Raw genomic sequence first — 15,515 nt, 5'->3', positions numbered from 1 at the left:
TGTGGGACAGGAGCCAGGCTGTGCGGGTGATGGTACAGACATCTGTCTGCAGTCGTGGTCCACTAGTAAAGGTGTGTACACACATATGGCATCAGTTGATTTGTGCTGATGCGTACTTTTGTGTTTGTCCTCTGCACACACACTCGTACAGCATTAAAGGTTAATTGTTATAAAACCACAGCTGCAGCCCCATTTTATTTGAAAACCACATTTTATTTGAAAACCAGTATTTCTGGTCATGATAGGAAAACAGTAACGTGGTTATAATTCAGAGACTGAGATATTTATGCTTTTTTTTTTTTACTAAATCACAGGCTGTGCAATACTGATTGATAAAGTGTGGGACAGAGAAGATCTTTCCAATGGATCAAAGAGTGTTAAGTGTTAAAAAGCTCAATATGGTTATTTGGAGCCGATACAGTTCTGGATTAGTGCCGGTGCCGTGTGCATGCCTGGAAGCAAGCATGCAGTAAAGTAGTATGGTGGATGCCTTGTGGGACTCAGAGAGACAGATGCAGACACATGAACGAATGCACACAGGAGCAAACGGACTCACACAGAGCTCAATTTGTGTTGAGTGAAGCCCATTAAGAGAAGCGTAACATTGATTCCCAAGCCCAGTACTCCTCACCTCAGAAACATGACTTTCTTATCACTCCACACCCACTGCACTACTTCCAAACTGCCACCCAACCCCCGTATTCATTTCGACATACCCCACCTGCCTCCAAGCTGTTTCCCAAGCACTCAACCCCTCCTTATAAGCGCCTATCAGACCCATTTAGCATTCCCCTCCTGCTCCTCCTCTATCCCATCAGACCCTTGTCTGCTTGTTAACTGACAGGAGAGCAAGGTATCTGCAGGTTCCCAAAAATCTGAGATTTAAATAATAATTGACATTATTTTAAGCCATTAATTATAATGGCTGCAATGACATCATTAAAGGTAAACTGCAGGTTTTATTCATCATCAAATCTGCATTACTAACCACAGTTGGATTCAATAACCAGTTTCCTGAAAATGTATTTATTGTTGATACTGATATTTGTTATGAAAAAGTTTGTATATACATTGTTGTTAAATTTGTGTTGAGTTGAGGTACATGTTATACTGTGTAAGATATTAAAAAGTCTGATATTCACTGTCTTAAGGTAATTCTTAAATTGAATTGAATTTAATTGAATTGAATTGAAGGTAAAATGGAGAAGCTCAACGTTAACATATAGATTATTAAGGAAGGACTGATGAATGAGAGAGGGCACTGATGTACAGAGGGAGCTGCTCTATAGTAAACCACAGGTAGCTGCTTAAAGTGAGACAGTGAGGCATTACAGGGATCTCAGTGCTCATTAACAGTAACTACAATCCCTATAGAATGCACACTACAGATCTACATCCTTGTATACTACTCATGCTTTTGATTCCATCTGTATTCATTATACGCACTGGAGTGTTTGCATCTCTTCAGGAACAAAGGTGAAGCCACTGCTAAGAATAACATCACAGCAGGAGAGAGGCTGTCTAGTAACTTGTGATAGCACGGAGGCAGTGTTCAAACAATCATTAGCACACTCTGACTGAAGCGCCAAAGGATCAAAAGCAAACAATAGTAACTCTAACAATAAAGTGTCATTGTTCACAGGCACATTCAATTCACATATGGTGAGAGAAAGGCATGTGCAAGAAGGGATTAATACCAGATAACTAGCCAGACGTGATCTTGCGAACAGCCACATCATCAGTGGTTTCTAAAGAGTTTTAGAAGATTAGTTGTGAGAGAAAGACAATGAAGAAAGAGAGTAATCAGATAATCCAGATGACTTTCAGAATGCCACGTTCACAAACTCCATAACAGACCAAATGTTCTGCTGTCTTTTATCCTTCCACTGATGTTTGCTCCACCACTTCTCCACAATTAATGTCATTTTGTCTTGTTCCCTCAGGCTCAGGTCTATCATTTCTATTTTAAACCTTTTCAGTTTCACTTGGTTCTCTTTTCCTTGTGCTGTTTTTTTTTTTTACTGTTGAGATCACAGAAACCATCTATAACAATGCCAGGGTGCTGCACCCTTATTCAGCACCCTTAGGTAGTTTATTCTGCTACAGCTGGTTTAAAAATAGGCTGATTATTCAGAAGCCACTGCAGTATTTTGTTTGTCAAACCAATCCACAAATGAAGTCACAGTTCTGTCCTTGTCTCCCATCACATCTTACAGACAAAGAAAGCTGAAGTTTAACTTCACAATCTGGCAACCCACATATGATATATATGACAGATTTGTCATATATATATTACATGTATGCTTGTATTACACGTGTGCTTGAATGTATGATGACTTTAAAGGGGGAAACCAACTGTATATGGTGTGTAAAACCTGGCAAATATGTGTGATTAGTCGAGTTGAGGTGCTCTGTGCTTTGTTTATGTGTGTCTGGGCTTAAGTGTGACTCATCCTGCATTGGTCAGGGTGAGGGGAAGTACTGCCAGACATACATAAGTCATCTGGTTTAAGACAGTTTATGAGCTCCCTCTTAACATGACTGAATCACCAGTGAAGAAATCTTCCCCTCAGTACTAAGATAGGTGTGTCTTATGAGAACTGATTTACCAGAAGTTGTACCTATATTACTGTTGAATACAAATGTTTCCTTGTTTGGCTTATATAGATCTGTGTTGTACAAAGCAGCATATAGATGGGCAGGAGTGGAATTATTTGTCTTTTCTTTTCACAGGCCATTCCTGTTGCTGCCCCCTCTGATGGAGTGGATGCGAGTGGCCATAGTTCATGCTGAGCATCGCAAGAGTCTGTTGGTGGACAGTGATGATGTCAGGCAGACCGCCAGGCTACTCCTTCCAGGACTGGACTGTGAACCAAGACAGCTGAAGTAAATGAGATGACACACACATACACTCACTGGGGCTGTCCTGCTGACTTTTAGAAATGTAGCAACTAAGCCACATCAATGCCTTTTGACAATATCTAAATTTAGTTTTTAGTTCTCGAGTGTCGTGTCAACTATGTGTGTTTATGAAGTCATTCTAATTAGTTGAAAAGAAACAAAACATGATTGCTTAGGTTGTGTTGTGTGTGTCCATATGTGCGTTTCCTTTAACCCGTGCACTATAGGCTCGCAATTTAATTGCTTCTCACTACCAAATAATTACACACTGTATGTAGCAGATTAATGACTGCTCACTGACCGCAGTGTAACTCATTAACCTCCTCACAAAATGCACAGTTTAAAATAAACCTCTCATATATTGAAGGCGAGCTGATCATTTATTATAATAATCTTTCTTTCTTCCTATGTCTCCATCAGGCCTGAATGTTGCTTCAGCTCCTTCAAGCGTCTGGACTCCAAAGCTGCCACAGACAAGTTCCATCTAGATTTGGGTTTTCGGATGCTCAACTGTGGACGCACAGATCTCATTGGCCAAGCCATCGACCTGCTGGGGCCAGATGGGGTCAACAGCATGGACGACCAGGTACTGAACATCTGTCTATTTGTGTGTGTGTGTGTATGTATATATAGACATACATGTGTGTATATGTAAATGTGTCTGCATTTTGTTCTTTAAGTGGCAGTTTAGGCATTTGTTTCTCCTCTTTCATGTGTCCATTCCTTTCTGTTCATCTCTCAGGGGATGACCCCTCTGATGTATGCCTGCGCAGCTGGAGATGAGGCCTTAGTCCAGATGTTGATCGATGCCGGAGCCAACCTTGACGTGGCGGTAAACATGCTTCAACATATGGAAATATTTATCTAAACGTTGCACATTATGTAAACTTCTACATTTACCCATATGGGATGCGTCAGCTTTAAAACATCTACAATTGACAACTGTAGTGAATGTAATATGTTATTTCTTAAGTGATTTCTGGAGAGTATGATACTGATCACACTGATTTGTCCTCTGTTGCCAGGTTCCACCATGCTCCCCGAAGCACCCCTCTGTGCATCCTGATAGTCGTCAATGGGCAGCGCTCACATTCGCTGTGCTGCATGGACACATCTCCGTAGTGCAGGTTAGAAACACTTACACACACATGTAATTACCAAAATAATTAAAGCTAACTGTGGTGGTGATATTTTCAAAAGTATAGTGATAAAAAAGTATAGTATAAAGTAAAGTGATAAATGGTCAGAGGTCAGACCATAAATGAGTTACAGGATGTCAAACAATGTAAAACATTTCATAGAATAACAGATGTGGTGTTTATCTCCAGCTCCTGTTGGATGCAGGGGCCAATGTGGAGGGGGCGGCAGTCCGCAATGGGCAGGAAAGTACAGCAGACACTCCATTGCAGCTGGCTTCAGCAGCAGGTGGGCAAACACACGTGCGCACACACACAAAAACACACATACACTCACACAGTACCGGCACAGCTGATGCTAGAGTGTTGTCCGACCTACAGAAGGTCTGTGTTTGGATCTAATTTATGGTCGCTAAATTACTACTTACTACTAAATTATACAGGCAGGAAGTCTGTAGAAGGGTCAAGCAAACGAAGAGAAGAATGAATTAAAGCCGCTGTAGTAACTTTCAGCTAACCAACTAATAATAACGGTCATAATCATCAGTCACCGATACAGTAATGCGTTCATTTTCCAAAAGGCCACCAAGAGAAGCACAGGATTGAGTTGTGAATGACACATCAGTTGGAGGAATGAGGAAATGAGAGGGTAAATGAAGGCATAGTGAAAGCAGCGGAGTTCTGCCTGTGGTTGTTTAGAAGTCGCTGGGCAGCATTCCTCTGTGGGATCATCTCAAAGCCACACATAGCTGTAGTAAAAGAGACACATGTTCCACATAGCAGCAATGGCAGTCTGTAAACAGTGCCTAATGTGAATGTGTTTGCTTGTTTGAAAATGCAAAATAAAGTATGATTCACCCCTTTTACCCCTGTAGTAAAATTAAACTGTCCAGCATTTAAGTGTAATACAGCAAGTAAGAAGACATCTAGAGTATAAATGGCCTAATAAATTCTAAAATAAGCAATAAAACCATAAGAAACGTTAACAGTTGTGGAGCAAAAGGTTAACAATTAAAAAATGCTTAGTAGACTGAACCAGTGTAAAAACAAAACAAGACAAGGAGAAGAGATTATGTGTTTAGGATCTGTATCAGTGTAGATTTTAATGTTTATGTGCTTCACAGGGAACTATGAGATGGTGAGTTTGCTTCTGGCACGGGGTGCAGACCCCCTATCAAAGACCCACGATGGAAATGCCCTCACGTCATCCCTCTATGAAGACATGAACTGCTTCAGTCATGCTGCCGCACACGGACACAGGTATGTGTCCCTCAGTCTGACCTGAAAACAGCGTTTTGTCCACAGATGCTGCTGGAAGGCTCTGACAAACCGCCTGCTTTTGGCATCTTAACCGCAGAGAAGAAAGTAACACAGAAATAACGTTTACTTCATCAGCACTCTATCATACTTGACCTTCATCCCTTCCATGCGCTGAAATGGAAGATCTTGAAAGTATAAAAAGCAAATTCCTTCTATTCAGAATCCATCTGTCTCCAAACACCAACTGGTAGCGTGAACCTCTCCACCTGTTCACTGTGTGTATGTGTGAAAGCAATGTAGACTCAACACTTCACATTCCACGGTGACGGTGACAGATTATGTAATCGGGGACAAGGGTACGGGGTCACAGAAATGGATTTATGTGTTGCGCTTTGAACATATATTAATGTTTTCATGATTTCTTTCTGTTTTTCTTCCTTCCTTGTCCTCCCCCCCTCCCCTTCTTCCTTCTTCCTCCCATTTATCTATTCAGGAACGTGCTGAGAAAGCTACTGACTCAGCCCCAGCAAGTCAAAGAGGATGTCCTGTCTCTGGAGGAGATCTTAGCTGAGGGGGTGGAGGGTGAGGAGGCAGGAATCTGCCCTTTCCTCTCTCTGTCCCCCCTCCCCACCCCTTCCTCTGGCCCTGGGGCCCTGCCAGAGGTGGGCATAGCAAGGCTCTGCAAAGCCAGGATGAAGGCTCTGCAGGAGGCCAGCTACTACAGCGCTGAACATGGCTACCTGGATGTCACCATGGAGCTGCGAGCGCTGGGTACCTATCTGATGTTAAGAAGAGGATTTGCTTACTTTTCAAATTGTGCTTACTTTGAAAACTAAACGTTTTTTTCTTTCTTTTAATGTAGGTGTACCGTGGAAACTGCATGTGTGGCTGGAATCTCTGCGTTGTGCCCAGCAGCAGTCCAGGGCAGGGGTCACCCTGTCACTCCTCAGAGAGTTCACCACGATCAGAGAGGAGGACTACTGCGAGGAGTTGGTCTCCATAGGCCTGCCCCTGATGTTCAATATCTTACGTACAACCAAGGTAACGTCAAACGCAAACCTCAATGTGTCTGCTTGTCATCCTTTTCATGTTATCAGCAAGACATGTGTTTAGTAGTGTGATAAAACACCCCCTCCCTGTTCTTTCCCTCCAGAATGATGCCATTATACAGCAGTTGGCTGCTATTTTTAGTCACTGTTTTGGCCCAGCACCTCTTCCAGCCGTCCCCGAGATTAAAGCATCTCTTTCTGCACAGTTGGGTAAGGAAATATTATCCTGTTTAGAGAGGACGACTATGATGGCTTCATGCTGACATTTTTGGATTACTTTCATTATCGACTAATCCGCCAATTATTTCCTTGATTACTCGATCAGTTATTTGATCTATAAAATATCACAAAATATTTAACAATCTCTACCCATCACAATTTCCTGAAGCCCAGGGTGATGCTATTAAATTGCTTGTTTGTCCGACAATATTCCAGAACACAAAGGCAAAAAGTCAGTTTACTGTCACATAAGACAAATACAAGCAGCAATTTCTTAGAATTGAAAACTGGACAAGGCAAGTCTGTGTCTGAGGTAAATATTAAACAGCCCAGGCAATCCTCTTCTCTGCAGAAGTAAAATAGTTTTTCAGAGATACAATACTGTGCGAGTAAAAAGGCCAAAATCTTATCACAAATGTTTAGCTCGAGACACTGTTGGGATGCATACTGATGCCAGGTGTGAGGATATAGACACAATCACAAGGCACCGTCTGAACAAAGCTCTAGCTTCTTTAACATGTGCCGGTATGAATGTGGCTCAGAGTGGCATCATTGTCTCTAAAAGCCTAAATGGAGTTTGATGCTATCTTTTCCTACAGATCCCCATTTTCTGAACAACCAGGAGATGTCAGATGTGACGTTTGTGGTAGAGAGGAAACCGTTCTACGGCCACAGAGTCCTGCTGATCACAGCTTCTGACAGGTGAGAGCAGACAGGTTCACGTTGAACAGAAAGATACATTAACTTGCTTAAAGACAGTGGCCATTTAAAAAAAAAAAAAAAAAAGGTTATGAGAAAGATATTTGTGTTCTATTAGATTCAAGTCTCTGCTGGCATCCCCTGGACCAGATGGAGGCCCCAACAAAGAGATCGAGATCAGTGACATCAAGTACAGCATTTTCCAGGTAATACTCTTTATTTCCTGATATTAAAAAAAATAATAATTTCTTTATCTCAGCGTGACTGTACTGTGGTGACTAGCTCCTAAATAAGACCTTTGGCCTCTCTGCAGATAATGATGTCATACCTGTACTGTGGAGGAACAGAGTCACTGAAAACTAATGTCCCTGACTTGCTGGAGGTGAGAATCATTAAATAGTTACAGGTTATAGTTTCCACATACATAAGATAATATGATCACATCTCATCAGTTACACCTCTGTTCACAATTCAGTTCAATTCAAATTCAGTTGTCTTTATTGGCATGAAAGGTTTACAACAATGTTTCAAAAGCATAAAAAAATAAAAATAAGAAGCAAAATATGATTTGTCCAACAATGTGGACAGCAGGCCTATGCACAATGGACAAGATTTTCTTGCTTCAGCAAAATATTATAATTAGATAAAAACTTCTGAAAACGTTGGGAAGGTTGCTGGCGTAGCTAAGTGTGTCGAATGAATGTAGACCATGCACACAACAAACAGAAACTTCCTGCCCAGCTGTGCCTGTCAACATGCACCCATTGCATCCCATTGTGTTTCCTACAGTGTAGTATTCACTATTTAAAGGGTTTTAAAGAAATGTTCAGTTTAATCACACAAATTCCCAGTTGAACCCTGTTTAGAACTAAAAACAAAAGTGAACACACCACAATAACAATCCATTCACACGCTCTATTGTACTGTAAAACTGCTTGTGTGCACAGCAACACTATTTACTATGAGTCAAAGTGGATAAAAGCCATTCAATGCAGAAAATGTTTCACAGATAATTGCATCCTTTACCTACCTACCTCTCTATGTCTCAACAATTAAGCCAGTCAGCAAAATAAGCATAACTTATACTTTTACTGCTGTATCCAAGCTTTGGCTTTCTTTATGTGATAGTATTTCTCCAGTGTAAACATTTTCTCATGTTTCCTGCTGCAGTTGTTGTCAGCTGCGAGTCAGTTCCAGCTTGCGGTGCTACAAAGACACTGTGAACTCATCTGCTCTCAATATATCAGCCTGGATAATGCAGTCAGCATCTACAAGACAGCCAAGGTAACACACACACACACACACTGACAAGCCTGGATCATATTTTACTGTTTTGTCAACTATGCAAACAGGCCTCATTACATAGCATAATACATAGCATCTTCTCATAAATGAGAAGATCTTGTATGATTACAAAATGAATTTCTTCTGTATAATAAGTGAGAGGATTCTAATTTACTGCACAATTTTACATTTAACATCATGTTTCCTGAGAAAATTCTACACTGGAAAGTAGCTTTTCTTGGCTCATTTAATCTACTTCTACTTTTAAAGTGACAAAAGTATATGACCATTAATTAGTCCTCTCTTTTTCCCAGGCCCATGGTTCAGTGGAGCTGAGCTCATTCTGTGAAGGTTACTTCTTGCAGCAGATGCCCGCTCTACTAGAGAGGGAGGGCTTCAGGAGCCTGCTGTTGGGACCCCCCGGGGCCCGGCAAGGGAACAGCTCCACTTCTACGCTGGTTCACAGCTGGGGAGACTCGCCTCTGGAGGAGCTGGAGGCCACCCTGGCTCAACGACTACGCTCTCTGTACATCACCTCCCGAGTCTGAGGACAACAGGACAGCTGCTGAGGAGAGAAGACAGAGATTAGTGGAAGAGCGTGGCAGTTGGAGCAGAAGTTTCATCTTACGACTGATAAAGGATTTGGCAGCAGTTAGACTTCGCTCTGTTTCATATTTTGTGCCAGGTACTCTGTCTTGACATCACTTGCGGTGTACATCATGTGTAGGAAGAAGAAAATTGGACAATGTGATGTTTTTTCTCCAAAGCTCGGGAAGCTTAAATGGAGAAGCAACAGATGGATGCAACAGGTGGGAACTCTAAATTATGAAACACTGCTGCCCTCTAATGGACGAAGCTGGCAGAGTAAATAAATGCCCTGGAGGATTGGGATCAGCAGCAGCCTCCTGGTTCTGACTGAAACTACGTAGACAGCCATGCTGGACTTTTGGCTTTATCCCATTCAAACTAACAATGCAGTTTGGGAGGAAGGAAGTACACTTGATGCCTCCATCAGTGATGTAAGATTTGGATTAACAAATGTGCTTTTTATGTAACTGTATGTTTTTATTTTTAATAACTATGACCACAGAAACACAACACTTACTGGAGAGTGGGATGGACATTTTCTATTTAATGAGAAAAAAAGATGTGAGAGTATTTATCTGGATGTTCCCTTTTTATTTTGTTTTCTTTTTTATTCCAACCAAATTATTAATATTATTTGTGCTTTTGCGTAACTGTTGTTTTGCCAGGTACACTCTAACAGTTAATTAAGCTTATGTATGCTGAGGTTTAATGCTTCTACACAGGTACAGCAGCAGAATCCAACATGGGATTTGGACTACATAAAGTCTGTTTTAATGCTGAATATTGTAATAAACCTGGTAAACAAACCTTGACATTTTTATTGGTACAAGTTATTCCAAACATTTCATTGCCATCTGTTTGTGTGGGTCTGTATAGACTTACCTGAAATCCAGGAACACTCAGACTTGCAAATGCACAAATCTACAACATGAAAGTCATTACATGTGCAATCGAAAAATGAAATAAATTCTTAGAGGAAATGCTGGGAAGTCGAAGCAAGCAAATTTAAACTATACAGAGAGGCATGATGATAATTACTCTACATAAATCTTCACTTTGTAACACAATACATTTTAGCACTGAGGAAACCCTGACCATATGGCAGTTTTAAAACATTATCAGCATCTACTTTAGGTCCACACTTACCCACATATGTACAGGCACAAAGAAGGAACACAAACACACCATAACTTAATGAGTTTATTTGTTTCAGCACTGAAGATGCTCACAGTTATTTTATATGGGGATTACATCAGTCAGTTTTGTTCCTGCTCTGTCAGAAGACCACGCTGGGCCTCAGAATCATTGGATGTCCTTGGTGCTGCTAGCTTCCCATTGTAGAAAACAGAAAGGAGGGTGAACAATAGGGTATTGCTTTGTGTTTGTGTACTGATATCCCCTCACTGTGCCTCTTCCACCAACAGGTAGAGAGAGCCCACACCTCCGAGCCTTCCAGAGAGAGGTACAGAGTAAAGGAAGCATCGTTCAAAAACCTTGTGCACAAGATAAGAGGAGGAGGAGGGCAAAGATCAGCAGGAGCGAGGGAACAATTAAAAAAATAAAATAAAATAAAAAAAAAAAAAGGCCAGAAATAAAAGCAGAGAGGGCGGAAAGTAAGGGACAGAGGGGGAAGTTAAAACGTTAAAAGGTAATTTTGTGGAGAGAGAATCGATGAAGGCTGAGAGAAGGAGTGAGTTTGGCATGGAACATGAACACTAAAGCCATGCAAAGAAAAGCTCATGTTTGACATGCACACAGCAATACAAGCTAAAAGCATAGAGCAGGAATCCCCAGCATGGTTGAGAAAGACAATCAACCCCCACGGTTTGTCTGTCTATTTACAAAGAGAAGAAGTAGATTGGGATCTGTGGTGTCCTTCTCCTCAGGCCTGGCCTACAAGCACAATAATATGAAACTGACAAATATCAATAGAAGAGCATATTCCCTCTCCAAAAAGAGGCTAAGTCTACATTCTTAAATTACTGGTAAATAATTTTTTCCAAGAGTTCCCACAAGTTCTCTTTCCCTCTTCAGTCAGGAAAAAGAGGATTTGTGACCTGTCGATGTTCACAGAATTCTGTTAAATTTAGACCAAAACATAAGGAAAAAAAAAAAGTTCATTTTTTCTTCAAATGTTGCCCCATTTACGAACACACAAGAGGGTAATAAATAACATTCAACTGACCTAACAGCTTTGTTCATATAAATAGCCAAGTTATAATAAATTAGGAAATCAAACAGTGAGATGAACAAACGTGAATAAATAAGGACAGAAATACAAAAATATCCACGATTGCATTTATCACGTCAGCATTTTTTTGTTCCTCTACTCCTACTGCTGGTATGTGAGACTAAGAGAGAGGTACAAATGGAAAACCAAAGACAAAGTGCTGCAGATAACACAAACAGGAATGTTTGGATCATTATTAGGTCAATCAAACAAAGACAAAAGTGATCATATAACAAAAATACACAGAAGAAATTAAAATAACAGTTATGTGGCAGGTGCAGGTTTACCAACCTGACCCTATGATATCTAAACATAGTGTCACAACTAGACATTTCATTTTTTTTACATAAGAAATGAGTCTGTACAACAGAATAGATCATTCATTTTAAATACCCACAAACCCACCCGCGTCCCTCCCCCCAACCCTTTACTATCATATCATCTCCCCCACTGCCCCCCTGCCCTGTTCTGCTCACACCCAGCTCCTCTCTGAAATCACAATTCCAGTCCATTTGCAGCAATAGTGTTAAGTCTAATAAAGTCAGTTAGTTTTTTAAACCCAGTTCTTCACAAAGAAAGTACATTAAAAAGCAAAGAAATACAATCCAGCAAGCATCCGCGTCGGCTGTTTGGGCTTTCCACAAAACTCCTCCCCCTTCTCTCCTCCTCTGAATCAGTCAGTGTTTCTTTTTTGTTTTTGTTGTTGTTGTTCATGTTAATACATCCCAGAGTTTTCTGTGCATACTGGACCTGTGCATGTATGCATGTACATGTTTTGTGTAAAATGCTCGTTTCCAATTGATGAACGCTCCTTGTGCTCGAAGAGAGGAAAGGGGCCGCTTGGCGAGGGGAGTGTGCGTTCTTGTTTCATTGGGATGTGTGTGGATTACTTGTGCACGTGTGTGTGTGTGTGTGTGTGTGTGTGTGTGTGTGTCTGTGTGTTTCTCAGATGGGGAACACTAAAGGTATTTTCATCTACTTCTAATGATGGCGGCCAGAGGTGGAGAAGGGGCACAGAGGGAGATGAAGGTAGAAGTCTGCATGACGGGTCTGTTTCCATGGTAACCCCCCACCCTCTCGGCGCACCTCTAAAAGCAGTCCTCCGTCAACAAATGTCCGTCTCTCTCGGCGCGCTCGGGGGGGTGGAGGGGTGGTCGAGGGAGGGCGAACGGAGCGGGGAGCAGGAGGAGGAACTTAATAGGTTTTCTGGATAATTCCTGGTATCAGAAACAAGTCAGGTCATCACAGGTTAGCAGCAAGGGAGCAAAAAAACAGAGCAAGGGCCACAGGTAGATTAGATGCTTGGGGTAGAGAGGTGGATGATGACGGTGGACACTGAGAGGTAATGAAAAAGGGAGTGGAGGGACAGGAGTGCGTGTTTGTATGTAGGTGCAGTTTGCTTTTTGTAAAATATCACTTTGATTCTCTCAATATATTTCTATCTATATAAAGTCATTTTATACAAAAAAACGTCCATAAATGATTTTGTACATATAGCTATGTACAGAGAGAATATTCCCTCTGTGCCACTGGCTTAGAGTGATACTGGGATGGGTTTTAGCACTGGCTCGACTACACAGCGTCTCGCTCTAAGACTCCTCCTGTGTCCCCACAGACGCCAGCGACAACTTGGCTCTGTCTCGGCCCGCAGCGGGGCATTTGGTGTCATTATTTTCTGGCTCGTGCCTCCGGACGTGCATGGGCGAGGGGCAGTGCTTGGAGGGCGTGCCAGAGGGGTAGGGCACCTGTCCGTTCTTCTCGTCTGAAAAAAGTTGTTTTATTACGTCAAAGAAGTTACTCAATGGGCTGCCTAGGTACACAGACGGGAAGACAAGAGGACAAAAAAGGGGAAAGAGAGGAGAAAGAGAACAAACAAACTAATGAACAGTGGGGTTCACAGGATAGAGACACGGCTACAGGTAAGGCAGAGCAAGCAGAGGCGAGGAGGAGGAGGAGGAGGACAGACAGCCAGAATGGGAACTGCTGCGGCAGCCATGTCCGGACTATGTAATGTGTGAGCGCCCATAAACCATGCACATGTCACAGCACAACCAATGAAAACACACAAATAGCCATTCAATCTCAAATTTGAAATTAAAGCAAATAGTGGGCCTGACTGAAGGCTTTCCTCTGTAGACTGGTGTCACAGCAAGCCACGTTAACATAGAAACTGTGTGATGTTTATAGAATAGAGTAAGCGTGTCATCTGAGCAGGTTTGGCCGTGATGATGGAAGGAGGACAATGAGAAAGCTTGGAGGTTCAAGAAAAAGTTGCCCTTGAAGGATGATTAAGGATCGCTGTCTCCTCTCCTTTCGCCACGTGTAATTATTTGTGGAGTTTTTGCAGACGTCGTTACAGCACTGAAGGGCAACTTGAACTTTGGCAAAGCGCGGATAAATCAGGCTGTCTGTCTCTGGGCTACAAAGAGAGGCGCATCTAACACAGTAATGTTTGGACTTAAGTCTGCCTGGAGCAAAGAGACAACCTTTGATCAACACATTTCTACACTTGAGTTCAGAGTTTTACACTTCAGTTGGCTATGGCCAAAGACATCAAACACACCTGGAGGCTGCATCATCATTGTGCCAGCGCTTTGAAGTACAAAAAGGGCCAACTCAGGTGATCTCACCACGGCAGAGTCAACACTGCAATGAACTGCATTTAAGTCACAAATGCAGTCTTGACTGGTATACATATTAAATAAGTTAAATAAGTTTATTTCACCCAAACTGCTATCAGCACTCTTACAATGTGTGTGTGTGTGTGTGTGTGTCTGACAGTATGCATGCAAATGATCTCCAGTTAAACACGCTCACTCTTTCTGCAGGGCCATAATGGTCTCGCTGCAGGCAGGTGGAGTGGTAAGGACACCAAATAAGAGAAATGGAGCAAATAAAGAGTCAATGTTCTTTGTGTTAATGGTGCACACGCAGCACATCTCTGGGAACTGTCCGTAAAACACGCTTCTGTTTCTGAATACTTGGCCGAGGAACCATTTTCGCAACAGAGTCCTGTGGGCCGACAAATGAACAGTGACAACAGCAGTAAGAATAGGCAGGGGTGCTGCACAGATGACAAAACACAAACACACACACACACACACACACACACACTGGACTGGAGAGTGTGGAGTGTGTCTGCACTTAATAAAAAGCTGTTTTCAAGTGGAATTGCTGTTGCTGTTGAGGTTTGTGCTGAAAAAAAAAACGCTCACGTCCAAAACTCAGTTCGACAATATGCACACACTGCCTACGTGAAGACTGCCTGCAGTGTTTTGGAGACCCGCAAATTTTCAGTGACAGTAAATGCATGAAAATTAATGATGTCTGCAGTGTTCAATAAAACAGAGATACCACCCTCTAAATGAATGGTTCTCCCCTGTAGTCCTAAAGTATGCTCGCTAAGTTCCTCTATAGTCCTTTTGTTCTTCCGCCCCTCTATTGTCTTCCTAAGCTGGGCTCCCAGGTACGCTGCTGTTAATGGTGATTAAGGGGACATAATGACCAAGACTTGATGAAGCCTTTTGTTTGACTCACATTGGTATGCAAAGCCATTTCTATTCTTAATTACAGGCTTTTTCAAAGGCCCTGTGGTCAGGTTGCACTAAAGGTGTGTTAGGAGGTCAAAAGAAGGAGGCGGTGGAGGAAATTGAGTTTAACAATGCTTTCGGTTACTGCCAAGCACACACTGACCAGTTTTGAGATTCCTATTACAGTGTGAGGAACTCAGATAGTGTAAAGACATAAAATTAATTAAGGCTGACCTTGGTCAAAAACAACTGGCAGTGGTGCTGACTGCATCAGCTGTGATGGAGGGTTCAGAGGAGAACACTGTAATATGTTTGCTTTAAGTAGTTCTCATATAATACACAGCGCGGTGTCATCACCCACAGCAGTCATTTAAACCCAATCCAATGTAATTTATTCTAATTTTACTCTTCCCACACCTCCGCCTGTTAATTAGCTCATATGAAAGTTCGGAAGTAATTGGTAAATTTACTGAGGCACAGCAATGATAACAGACTGCTAAATATCACAGCAGCTGTGATGGCTGCTGTTCATTTCTGAGTGCCAGTGAGGTTAATATTGCATAAACTCGATACAGACACAGCTGATACTTGTATCTAGTATAGTAACAGAATATAGCAC

The 15,515-nt window shown here is 41.9% G+C and overlaps 2 protein-coding genes across 2 annotated transcripts in view; one reads left to right on the top strand and one right to left on the bottom strand.

Annotated features, from left to right (window-relative positions):
• The window catches only part of abtb2b (ankyrin repeat and BTB (POZ) domain containing 2b), a 43,252-nt gene extending 33,324 nt beyond the window's left edge, over positions 1-9,928 (top strand). Inside the window, exons 4-17 of the mRNA XM_070830132.1 lie at positions 2,734-2,886; positions 3,322-3,487; positions 3,644-3,733; positions 3,927-4,028; positions 4,230-4,326; positions 5,162-5,297; positions 5,791-6,068; positions 6,160-6,338; positions 6,451-6,556; positions 7,165-7,267; positions 7,383-7,470; positions 7,578-7,646; positions 8,435-8,548; positions 8,863-9,928. Of these exons, the coding sequence (XP_070686233.1) occupies positions 2,734-2,886; positions 3,322-3,487; positions 3,644-3,733; positions 3,927-4,028; positions 4,230-4,326; positions 5,162-5,297; positions 5,791-6,068; positions 6,160-6,338; positions 6,451-6,556; positions 7,165-7,267; positions 7,383-7,470; positions 7,578-7,646; positions 8,435-8,548; positions 8,863-9,096 (1,915 nt within the window). The 3' untranslated portion in view covers positions 9,097-9,928. The remainder of the gene's footprint in view (positions 1-2,733; positions 2,887-3,321; positions 3,488-3,643; positions 3,734-3,926; positions 4,029-4,229; positions 4,327-5,161; positions 5,298-5,790; positions 6,069-6,159; positions 6,339-6,450; positions 6,557-7,164; positions 7,268-7,382; positions 7,471-7,577; positions 7,647-8,434; positions 8,549-8,862) is intronic.
• A 3,027-nt stretch (positions 9,929-12,955) lies between these two features.
• The window catches only part of brsk2a (BR serine/threonine kinase 2a), a 168,780-nt gene continuing 166,220 nt past the window's right edge, over positions 12,956-15,515 (bottom strand). Inside the window, exon 19 of the mRNA XM_070830140.1 lies at positions 12,956-13,176. Within this exon, the coding sequence (XP_070686241.1) occupies positions 12,956-13,176 (221 nt within the window). The remainder of the gene's footprint in view (positions 13,177-15,515) is intronic.

Source organism: Pempheris klunzingeri, chromosome 5, assembly GCF_042242105.1.
Source record: "Pempheris klunzingeri isolate RE-2024b chromosome 5, fPemKlu1.hap1, whole genome shotgun sequence".
NCBI classification, from domain to species: domain Eukaryota; kingdom Metazoa; phylum Chordata; class Actinopteri; order Acropomatiformes; family Pempheridae; genus Pempheris; species Pempheris klunzingeri.
This window is presented reverse-complemented; position numbering and strand designations above follow the sequence as displayed.